This window comes from Bombus affinis, chromosome 5 (genome assembly GCF_024516045.1).
Source record: "Bombus affinis isolate iyBomAffi1 chromosome 5, iyBomAffi1.2, whole genome shotgun sequence".
NCBI classification, from domain to species: Eukaryota; Metazoa; Arthropoda; class Insecta; order Hymenoptera; family Apidae; genus Bombus; species Bombus affinis.
Window position 1 is genome coordinate 5552273 of NC_066348.1, and position 12659 is coordinate 5564931.

At 34.4% G+C, this 12659-nt stretch overlaps 2 protein-coding genes across 6 annotated transcripts in view; one reads left to right on the forward strand and one right to left on the reverse strand.

The window, feature by feature from the left end:
- LOC126916698 (uncharacterized) overlaps positions 1–12659 on the forward strand; it is a 64625-nt gene that overhangs the window by 14068 nt on the left and 37898 nt on the right. The gene's annotated exons all lie outside the window — the stretch shown is intronic.
- Positions 1–12659, reverse strand: part of LOC126916692 (beta-3 adrenergic receptor-like) — a 77055-nt gene that overhangs the window by 10225 nt on the left and 54171 nt on the right. For 2 of the 5 annotated variants that reach the window (XM_050722735.1, XM_050722739.1), the window contains exons 1-4: positions 8225–8374; positions 5664–5909; positions 2998–3194; positions 1039–1176 (exon numbers count right to left, since the gene is read on the reverse strand). In XM_050722735.1, coding sequence (XP_050578692.1) covers positions 1039–1176; positions 2998–3194; positions 5664–5765 — 437 coding nt within the window. In that variant the 5' untranslated portion in view covers positions 5766–5909; positions 8225–8374. Of the gene's footprint in view, positions 1–1038; positions 1177–2997; positions 3195–5663; positions 5910–8224; positions 8375–12659 lie in introns of those variants that run through there. The other 3 variants (XM_050722736.1, XM_050722737.1, XM_050722738.1) reach the window with 2 other exon arrangements.

Genomic DNA, 12659 nt, shown 5'->3' on the forward strand with positions numbered 1-12659 from the left:
TGTAGCTGGTTTAAGCCATATGAAAATCGCGGGAGAAAAACATGATAAGTACAGGTTTGTTCCAAGCAGCGGTTTTTTCGTGTTCAATCTTTTACCGCGTCATTTAAGATATTCGAATATTATTAATACTATTAAACTAGGAAGAAAGAAATTATTTCATGCGATAAAAATTTAAAGAATACGGAATCTGTTCTAAATTTCCAGTCGTAATACGTGCATTATGTTCCGATTATTCGATGGTGAAACTTTCTTTTTGCAGGATCTTGAGCAATTTTAAAATGAATCTAATTAATCCTAACCTTGACACAGTAACGAGCGCAAATAACGCGGATGAAATATTGCTTCGAATAAAGAAATCGAAACTCTATTAGGACTGCATTCAACATTCATCACGCAAAGACTGGCTGGAAAAAAACTATCTCCAATTTCTTAATGCTACTAACAAAACTTAGCATCCTTTATGTAAAAAAGAAATGAACGAAGACCCATATAGTTACAAAAGATACATTGAAAATCGAATAAATTGAACAAATCGAACATCGGTGCTCTCTTGTACGGTGATTTATCAACTAATAATATTAATGAACTGACAAGTTACAAGATATAGGCTTTCTATAAATTTACAATGTTAAGAGAAATATCGTAATCTATTGACTTTGTAAAGCTTACATACAGTGACTACAACAAGTACTAACTTGCACATTTTACTTTCAAATGAAACTTTTTGTGGTCAAATTTTATACTTCATTTTCATTGTATCAAATTTTTATCGTCATGTGAAGATACTACCAAATAGTATGAAATTTAATATATTCGGGTCTAATTAATTAGTATGTAAATATTATAATGAACACACTGATGTATCGATATCATTTTTAGCCACTGTATAGAACTTTCTCTGTTTTATTATGCGATCGCCGTAATTTGTCGGCACAGATAACTTGCAACTTGTAATTAGTATATTAATTTCATTAATAACATTAGTTGAATCGTGTAAGAGGATCCAGATTTCGACCAGTTGTCAAACAACAAACGAACCTGTAAGGCGGTACCAGACCCCAGAAGGGCAGCACGCATAAGAACAGAGCCCCTGTCCAAGATGCAGCTAGACCAACTGCAACGCGTCGTGGTGATACTAATGCGGCGTAATGTAGCGGTGCAGCGATCGCGTAATATCTGCACAAAGAATCCCCGCTATTATGGTGTTCAATCGTCGCAACTTTGATTATCAAATTCCGGAAAGGAAATTCCTTAACGACGTTCGAAATCGAATCTTTTTATGGCCCTGTCTCAGACGATCGCTCTTAAATGATCATCCTGGAATCGTTGGAATGTAACGTGCATGAATGAATAATGAAAAAGTAGGTGGCTGAGTCGAGACCGGGAAGGAAAGGTCACGCCACTGTCGAAAAGGAATGCGACAGTTTAAATTCGTATGGGCCATGAATAAAATATCGAACGCGTTCGATCGGTCAGAAATCCAGCTAGCCACGATATTTTCAAGTGGAAGAACTACGCGTGTCTCCTTGTATTTTTATCCTTAACCTTTCGCCATTCCGAATTTCTACCTTTGCCTCCCGAACGTGACAAATATTTGTATGTGAACATGTGACTTCAGATCACGTGCAATTCCTTCCTCTTCTAAATTATATTAAAGTGGTTAAGGATGTTGTTATAATTACACTAACGGTTAAAAGTGTCCGAATATTTGCTTGTTTTATCCGATTGATTATTATATTCGAAGTAAAGTAATAAAAGTTATGACTTGCATCTCGTCAATTCGGATATATTAGTTGTTGAGCTATTGGAAAAGCTAGAGTGATTTGTTGTTTATACTGAGGGCACGCTATTCATAAAGTATCAAAAAGGAAATTAAAATGTGTCGAATGTTCGTGATAAATTCTTTCATTGTTTATAACCGTGTATCGAATCCTGTAACCACCGTATTAAATCTATTCATGAAATGTTCCTCGCGTAATTTAAGAACACCATCTCTTGTAACCTCGACATTTTTATTACGTACTAACAACTTTGCTGACGCTGATAGTAGGGTAAAGTGACACGATAAAACGTCCCGTACCATGTTCATTATCGATGAACGAGACGCGACGAGATATTATAACATTTACACGTTCCTACGATATGTAATTTGAAGGGGCATCGGCCCTTCTCTCCCTCTGGAATCCTAGATATGAACAGCAATGACGGTATGCCGAAGGGTTTCTGATTGAATCGAAGATCTGGTGTTGGTTGACGGCCAAAGAGATATCGGGGCTGAATGCTGGGTGCCTCTATTGACATCTTACGTTGAAAAGCTTGGCAGCTTTGTGCTACGTAAGGCTCGTTGAACGTCACCGTGGCACCGAATCGAACTCGATTTTTGTATCGCTTACTATGGGAGAACCAGGGATTTCCAATTCGATGGCCTCCCCGCTTTATGGATGAAGATACACAGATGCTTTTCGAATGCTGATTGATGCGATGCAACGAATTGATTTATTAAATATGTGTATTTGTTGAATATTGTATCCGTTAAGTGACATTTAATTATGGCAATGTGTCAGAATATATCCTCTACATTATCGCGATATAATCTATTGAACATTTGAATTTGTAATCTTTATTCGCTTATTGTAAACGTTATTTTAATTTCATTATTATTGTTCTTTTTACATAACATCTTATTGTGTCTCTAATACAGTTGAATACAATTAAAATTTGGCACAAACGAAAGTGGACAAATGAAAGATAATATTTTTCCACAATATGGGATTGAAAAATATCATTTTTGTACTTTGAAATGCTATAAATATAGAACAGCTTTCGAAATTTTATCGAAAATGTTTGTATGAAATTTCTACTACATATAAACCGGATATGAGTCAGAGTATCAGAAATTCACCAAAAAATTCGACGATAAAAGAATTCGATTTCGAATACGAGTTTAATAAAGATAGAATATTTTGAAGGCAGAAAAAGAGTATGTAAAAGGCTTACCTGTCACAGTTCAATCCAGTGACAGTCCAAAGGGCGACTGGATGTAAAAGAGTCAAAAGAAAACCATGTAAGACACACCAGGTGCCGGCGATTGGCCAGGAACCAGTAGTAAAGATCAGTAATATCAGGCACACAGCCGCCTCCACTGCACCCAAGTGTATCAGCAACAAAGTATTGGCGGTTTGTTGCTGCTGCGTCTGCGGACATCGGTTAACTTGTTAAATAAACTTTCCTATGGCGATCAAAAGTTCCTGTACACCGTGCAATCTTAATTTCCAGCTGGGATCTTGTAATTTAAACTTCTCGCTGTTTGCACGCGATCCCTCTGCCTCGTTCTTAAACGTTACTTCTCGCCGACTTCTTTACACCCTACTGTACAAAACAACTACGAATGGATAAAAGATAAATTTACACATCGTTGATTTTATTTTAGTATCTATGTATTAAATAATCTATCAGCTATTAAACTTTTTTAATTGAATTGGAAAATATTAATCGTAAAAGTCGAATATAAAAGTTAATCAAGAAAGTGTTATCGACATATACAAATGCCTGTAAATTATTTTATCTTATTTTTAGCATATAAAACACAAAATATAGAATACAGAATACGTAATATTGAAAAAGAGAAAATCATATCAAATATATTAGAATATCTAATATAGGAAGAATTTTGCAGAATATATAATACAGAAAGAATGTTCGAATGTGTCGAAAATCCAATACTCTTTTACATTGATATTTCTACGTCAAACATCAGTGAAACTATAATTTCATAAGCAACGAACTTTTATCTAATCCCTTTATTAAATTCGTAGGCGATCGAAGATATACTTTCCAATAGCAAAGGTATTTTATTTGCCATATGCCGGACGTATTTACGGGAAACAATATAGCAAGTCTGACAAGGAACCTCACAAAGCAAAGGAGCGCATTTTATGCGACCTAGTTCGCTGGCTGCCATTCGACGTGTCCACCTTCGATATTATATCGAAAAGCATGCGATCTTTTCTAACCACTGCGCAACCTTGTGTTGTTCAAACTGCCATGGTCAGCCAGTGGCACCCACTGAAATGGATCGCGTAAAAGCACAAGGCTATTTCCAGCGTGGCCACTTTCCTTCCGCGGGTTTCATTCCTTCGTTGAGAAATATGTCATACTTGCGAAAGGAGTGGCTCTCTTTCTCTATCCAAAAGGAAACTGCTTTAAAAGACGGGATTAGCCACCATCTCGCGTTGCTCGAAGCTCACGCAAGATCTCTCTATCGAAACCTCTCAACTCCGTATTAATTTCTACAATGTGCGAGAGAAATTTTATAATGTAAAAAATGATCTTAGAAAACTCTGCAAAGGCATGAAGCCTACAACCGTTTTATATCCTTTCATAATTTTGAAATAATAAGTTTTACCACACGATGACAATATTCGCTGGTCGAGATCAGGATTTGAAACTAATTTTCTTCCGTAATTTTGTATCGAACGATTGCTACTTGACATTTTATATATTTTTCAGTGATACAAATTAAAACAGATCAACAAACAAAATTAAATCATATCTCTTGGAAAAATATACGTTATGTGTGTACGTATCCTAAATTGCAACAAATTTTCTGCTGTTAGATCATACTTTAATACTAATGATTCTTTTATAAAGGGTAACTTAACAAATTTTAGTCAGACATCCGTGATTACTGGTCCGTAATGAATCTTTAATTATTAATAGATTTAAGGATTCTTAATTACTAGGATTACGAAAAGTTTACCAAAACAAGTAGCAGATTCCGCAATATCTTGGCTCTTTGGCAAAATTAATTAAACGCTTATTCGCACTAACGTTTGCGAGGGGTCTATAACAATAGTGACCCCTAACTGGATCAAGACGCATTCAAACATAGTAGATAGCGCGCAATCAGTTTAACAACTCAACATGTATTCCCAACCGATACCCATAATTGCTTCGATTCTATTCGGAAGTTGCCAATTCATTAAGGATCCAGACACTTTTCTAATTCAATCAGAAATTCATCGACTCTTTACCTAAACATGATTCCAACGTTTATTAAGGCTGAAAGCTAATGACTTTTCATCGATTTATCGTCCAGCTTTTCATACGCTATCAAACTTCATTGTATGTCTCCTGTCGCCGATAACACGGCCATCGAAGAAGACTGATAGCCTGAATAATTCCTGCAGTGTCAGTGATCTATTGTCTGCAAACAACCATCCTTTCACCCGTTAAGAATATTCCCAGTTGGAAATACTATACAAATTTAAATTCTTCGATTCCTTAAACGATGCAACCTAGCTAATTTAATTATTCTTCTATGTTTCTCTAACAATTTTTGTTATACATGAATAAATTGACAGCATAAAATACAATTTTTCTAATATCTATACGAATTTTCTCTTTCTCGGAAAGTCCAGTTCGAAAAGCCTATTCTAATTCACAATAGATTTCAATAAATTTTGGTAATTAATTTAAAGATCGTTTATCATTTGAACCAAGGAAATATTGTTTATCTAGTCAATTTCTTTCTTCGAAAAGAATTAAAATTTACAATTGACATAGTACATCGAACCAATTAATAATAATAAAAATATAATCTCTCGATACACGCTGTCAATCACGTGTCGACGAATTATCCATCAGTCAGAACAGCTATTTACCTGTTTGCCCAGTCCAAGAACCACGAGTAACACAAAACCATTGAGAATAAGACCCAGAGCAGAAACGAAGACGAGAGGCACGCCGAAGGCCCAAGGGACCATTCCTCTTCCCACGCGTGATTTATTCGTCCTCGAAGATGGTTAGCTCCGAGAAGTGGAAGCGGATCTCGGCGATCGTTGTTGCTCAGGTGTCGAACCTTTGTTTAACGATCCACGGCATCATGATGGTGGATGCATCTCAAACATCTGCAACGGCCACATATAGATAAATTCATCGAAATAACACGTTAATAACACACAATAGCACGTTAATTTCATATGGCTGCCACTCGAGCCGGTTTCGAACATGAACAATAACGATTTAGTTATCGTAAATGGCTAATGTTATATCTGTGCAGGGTAGTAATTTTAGTGGGGAAAGTCGAAACCGAATCGGGTATGATATTACCGAACGACGTGCGCAAATGCGCATCAACTTTTTGGAACTAATTTCGAGGCTAATGGTAATTATTCGATGCTTTGTTTGATGTTGAAATTGCGATTGCGTTTTGCTCGTATTGTTTCTGCAGGATACAGGAGCAACATGTGCAACATGTTATCATCAATCAACGATGTTTGCGCGTATGAAACGATATTGGATATGCTGGTCTTCTTCGATTGAGAATCTTTATAAACGATTCTTAGAATCGTATTAATTTCAAATATAAAGTACGGTAGAAGCTCGATTATACCAGAATACTGATTGACAAAACGACCGATCATCGGCGTATTGTTTAATAGAAAATTTAATAAAAATTGTAAGAATGATTGCTAAACAAGAATAGAAAGTGAAAGAAATTATTATATTATTATTCGAAAGTTTCCGCTCCTGTTTAATATTCCTAAAACATCCAGGATAAATGATCTTCTCTCATATGAAAATAAAATGACTCGATTACATCTGAACAATGCGTATCATGATTAGCGCGGATAATCAACGTTCTACTGTATTATGACATCTGAAGAGAATTTCGTACAGAAGTCAAAACGTGTTTTACAACTGTTATCATTCTTACCACGACGTCGTATCGATTCATAAACTAGGTATCGGTTTGGTCAAGGTCGTTACATCAGGACACGAAAGGTCATCGGTTGTGTGGTAAGGTTCTCGATTCACCGCCAAATATGTCAATTAGCGATGCTCGTTACCACGGAGATATATTGAATAATACATCAGTTGTTGTAGAAACGAATATAGTAACGATTCACTTCCGATTAACATGGAATATTGCATTTTAATCCGGATCGTTACGTTCGAACAGTATAATGAAATAGGATACGGGACGTCGTGTACCACTTGGAATTCTCGATAGAATAACGTAAAAACTTAATAGCATATCGAGTTGTAATATCAAGTTTGGGAAATACGAATCAAAGTTTAAATAGCAAAATATAGAAAAAGATCACGAAATTTCTATGAATTCGTTGGTTGCAAACCTTGGAGGTTCAGGTTCGAGGAAAGGAGCAGCTGCTTCTTGTACTCTCACTAGTTTTCCTCTTCTCAGAGATCTTTCATCTTATAAATGAAAATTCAATTCAATTTAGAGTATTCTATGTTTACTCTTAAAATTTAATTTTAACTTTAAATTGGAAAATTCAAATTTACGTTAAAAAGATCCAATTGTGGTTTAAATAAAAAAAATTCTAGTCCTAATTCGTAGGCATTAGTTCGCGTAATCATATCGTATTAAGCGTATATACATACAGATTGTCGCATCACGTGTACAATATTTTTGAATCTTTGATAACGCTTCAATTTTAAACCATCGTGAAGTATCATCGTTAGCGTTTCAAACTAATGGAATTAGAAATAGAGCCGCTAATAACGGTTTGTCAAAGCGTAGGACTAACAAGTTTTAAGGCTGTCAGGACAGGGATGGGGAGCACGTGAATAACATGGTACAAACACGCTCGATCTACGGTATGATAAGTGCTACTAGTGAAAATTACAACTGACGGCTCAAGGTAATGCAAATGCCGGCTAATCCGCTAATGTCTCCTCTCTGAACGACGCAAGTAAGACACGTTCGCGATAAATCCTGTCAATTGAAAACATTATTTTGTACACACCTCGTGTCGACATTCGTTCAAACAGTTTTTATTTAAACTTTTGATCACAAAACAAATATATCTAGCATTATATTTTAAATAATACAGTTTAAATCTATTCGGCTAATTTTATACTTCGAAAAGAAATTTTATAGAAAAAACTTACGAACGTAAATAAACGTAATTGTGTAATTACAGAGTAATCATAGGATAATTACTCATCTCAAACGACGGTCTGCAATTGTTAAAATTTCTATAGAAAATAAAAATTTAACACCATCTGTTTACTTAAACAGAAACATTTTTGATTACAAGCTGGCGTTAAATAATCGGTTCGTATTAATCCAAATTTTTGCACATCGGATCGCATTAGTCCAAATCGAACCACGAGATTACAAAAGTTCAAACGAAACCATGCATCACTAGATAAGAAATATAAAATAAACGTACAAATTTGAAAAAAAAATACTTACGAGTATAAATGTGTATGGTTTCTGGAAAGCTTGATACAGAATCAGATTTTATAGAACACAGTCAATCACGTAGGACGATTGTTTGACAGACTGTGAGTGAGATATGCGTGATATAGGGAGGCGAATGAAGAACAACGAGACGGAACGAGAACAGATTTCATTGAATTATATATATAATGATGCGTTCCCCTTGTGAATATTGTTTTCCAGATCACGAGCAGCTAGTCGACAGTATAATTTGGTTATACCACCATTCAAGCAGTTCCATTATCGACCATTAGCCGGTTTCAACCTTTATACCGAGACAACTCACGGTACTGTCTACTTCAATCGTTTAGTTCCTTGTTTCAGCAGTCTCGATATTTAATGTACTATATTCGCGCAGAAAGTGGATAAACATATTCAGTCGTCTACGTGCATGTAAAGAATCGTGTGTTGTGATGTCATTATTATTAACGTTCAAAAGTTTCTTAATTAATGAGAAAACCAGTGAAAATACGGTAAAAATTCGTGTAAAATTAAATTACCATTGGAATTTTTTATTTAAAGCTTACGATATTTATCGATAATGGAACCTTATGCATTTTACAAATTATGGAACTTAAATTTTCTATTGAAGATATACAAGATTTATCGATACTTAGGCTTTATATATTGGGTTGCCCGGAAAGTTTGTCCCGATTTTTAAGGAATTTTTAAGGACACGAAAGATTATATTGAAAAGTTTTTCGTCAGAAGCCTGAGAGGTTCTGGAAGGATGAAATATTCAAGTTGCATGAAAGATGGAGAAAGGTTGTGGGACAAAATGGCACCTATATTATTCAATAAATGCATATCGAATCGAAATGTAAATCGGAACGAATTTTTCGGGCGATCCAATATTTTAGGAACTTGCATAGTGGTAAATATGGAAATTTACGCGCTGTTCATTTCTAAAAATCGAAATTTTTGGAATTGAAAATCCTGTAGACCATTCGTGATAAGAATCGATCAATTAAATAAATGAAGTGAGTTAATGTAAATTAATTACGTTGAAAGAATCCGTGATAACGATTTCATCTAACGATTGAACTCATAATTAGATAGTCGGGTTTGAATGTTTTATAGAAACATAAAGTGCTTATTAAATTTGTCTCTCGCTAATGTTCCCGTCTCGCCATCGTGTTAGCAATTATTTACTATACTTTCAGCCATTTCGATTCTTATATCATAAAATATTACTCCATTTTTACGGAATTCTGTCCGACTGTTTGCTTAAATAAAATAACGCGCACTAATATGGGTCACTTTTAAAATATGCAATAAAATTATGAGTCTCAAAGAGATCAATTTGTCAAAGATAAACGGAATCTTAAACGCCGGATTTACGAGAAAATCCGCGAAAAGCTGTGAAGTCACGCGACATTAATCGCCTTTCGTTTTCGTATTCAACATTTCCCTCGCAAAGTAACGCCGTTCCTTTCGTGGAATTGAAAAATCGAGATTTTCATACGAACGAGCGAACAGTGAAAAGAGGCGCGCCTGAAAAAGACTTCTCTTCCATTTTTCGATATTCGTCCACCGCTTTGACTTTCTTTCAGTAGCAATAGTAGGAATTTCTTATTTTTTCTTTTCATTAAAAATATATAAAGTCAAAAAAAGCAGCATACGTTTAAAATAATCGTCAAAAAAATTCCACGTAGCATGAAATTTTTTAGATTCCAGCGTTAGGTTAATATTAAACGTTTTTTTACGATTTTCCATTAAGAGTCTGCTTCAAGCTAGTTTTTTGATAAGATAGGATACAACGATAAAATTCACAGTTTCGCGAAATTACACAAGATGCGTTCGTATCGGAGATTTTCTTGGTCGATGTGAATTAAAGGAATTCGATTTCCATAAAATTGACTGTGTTAATAAGAGGTATACGCAAAGTGCTCAAAGCAGAAACGAATGATGCGTTTGCCTCGTTTTGCGATTCTATTGACGAAAGCTCGTTAATGCTTCTCGCACAGTATAAATATCTTGCTGTGCTTTCAGTCAGAGAATGAGAAAACAGAGATTTAAACGCAGCGAACATTTCCATTTTAATGGACCATCTATAATATTGTAATGCACGGAGTTCTTAGCAATTTGAAGCTAATTTTTCCCGTTAGAAGTTAATTTATCTTAAAAATATGAAAATATAAAGAAGTCGTTTCTTTCATAACGTCTGGAGTAACAATCGTTGTTACATATTTCTATATCCTTATCCTTTGATGCTGTTTATTCGATATATCAATGTTACTGATAAATAATTTATTAGATAATACAGGTGCCCTTTGATTCATAAAAAGGATTAAGAATCCGTGAATTAGAGAAATTCATACCAAAGTAATAAATATCATTACTTTTGCAAAATTTAATTCCATTATTTAATTCATTTAAATTTAGTTCACTTCGTATTTTCAAGATCCCGAAATTGTTAGAGAAAAGTTAATATCCTCTGTTAACATTCTAGTGATAGTAATAGTTACAAAAAAATACAAAACAAATATCCAGAAAAATTGTATGCCATTCTTAAATTTTTAGATTTAAACATTAGATTCAACTAAAATCAAACATACGATAAACACTTATTATTCAAGTTATAGTACCACGCCAGAATAATTTACTTATAATTCTCAATGAGAATTGATTGCAAAATTCTTCCAAATAAAAAAAAAAAATTCTTAAATTTCAAATATGTACTGTATATTGTATAATGAATGTACGTATATTTTGTATAAGTTGATACATGTTGAAGAAGTTCGATTAATTTGTTAATCGGTATAAATAATGGAATAGAATGAACTATGTATATTAATGTACATGTGGGATAGTGTGACATCAGGGAAGGACGTGGCGGCGTGAGGGGTGATTGTTTATTAACGTTGTTAAGATATGTTAACGTTGTCAAACAATGTTGTGAGCATTACCAAGGGATGTTAGAGAAAAGTGAGCGTGGAAAACGTTATAACGAGAGTTGAGAGAGTCAGAGTTGAATTTATCGTTGTCGAGTGAAGATCCTTGTGTTGTAGTATCGTAGAAGCAGTGAGTAACTAATACGTGAAACGGAAAATTATATTCGATTTCGTATGAGAGCGAACGATATTGTATTAATCATACTATTACCTACAAACTAATAATATAACATTCCTACATACATATGCAATAATATATAATGGACAATGCTTATCGATAAAATCTGTATGTTACAACGAAAACATATGCTATAAACAGACGCTGAGGAATACAATCAATCGGGATAGCTAGGAAAATATTGTTTCTGCCTGTCACGTATATTGTTTACGATTTTTGTTATCATTATTATAAGTTGTACGAGAACTTTCATGACTGACTATATATCACTTGACCTGAAGTCTGAAGAAGACAAACGAAATTGAAAACAAAATGATATAATACACGACGCAAATGATTAAATTGTTGTATTTGATACTGACTTCGCATTAGAACATAATCCTGCAATGGATTATTCCTGAATATGTAATATGTATATGCATACATGTTTCAACATATGCTAGAACGAACAGATGCTATAACAGGGTTCTAGAAGCAATTACATACATACGTTCGTTCCTGCACATACACACACAAATCCATGTGCCACTGTACTACATTCTCCAACCATTAAAATCTCAATATCATATTTCGTCGATTATGCTATTCCACGTGTTGCAAATATCGAGTCATTTCAAATTTGTCGAAAACAATTATAATCGGCGAATAGGGAAGACAAATAAGAGCACGATAACGTTGCTGGTTGAAAGTTTTCTCATTGAAGCTTCTTTTCACCCCGCGGTAAGCCAGCGAGCGGAAACCAGAGGAACGAAAGTGAAGCTACGCTACATGGTAACCACCACACATAACGAGGAATCCGAGTTTGCGAATATACAGGATATAATTTCGAAACTACTGCCAGCTACGTTTCCTTCCGACGAATTTCCCAGCGTTAGGCTTTCATCTGTTTGTTCGGAAACTGAGGGAAACTTTAGAAATAAACCATGGGATAGAGACTCGTTTCGAATAGAACGTGGACAAATTTTTGGGGATTTTCTGCAGACAATGATTACGATTCCCTTCTCCAGTAGCTGTTATCCGTGGACTGAGATATTATGAGGTCAAATAAAATAGGAAGAGAAATAGATTTTTGTTGATCCACAATCAGTGTGAATTGGTATGTGAGCATGGGATTTTGAAGAAACAGAAATGTTTTTTTTTTAGTAAGATCAACATGCGTTCAATATTAAATATAGTATAATAAGTATAAATATTTACATTTATAATTAATATAGAATTTTAATGAAATTAAATAGAATTATAATTAAATATAGAATAATATTAAATATAAATGAATTTCTGCTTTTTATTTGAATTGAAAAGTTCTTCCACAGCGTAACTTTATATGTTCCGAGGA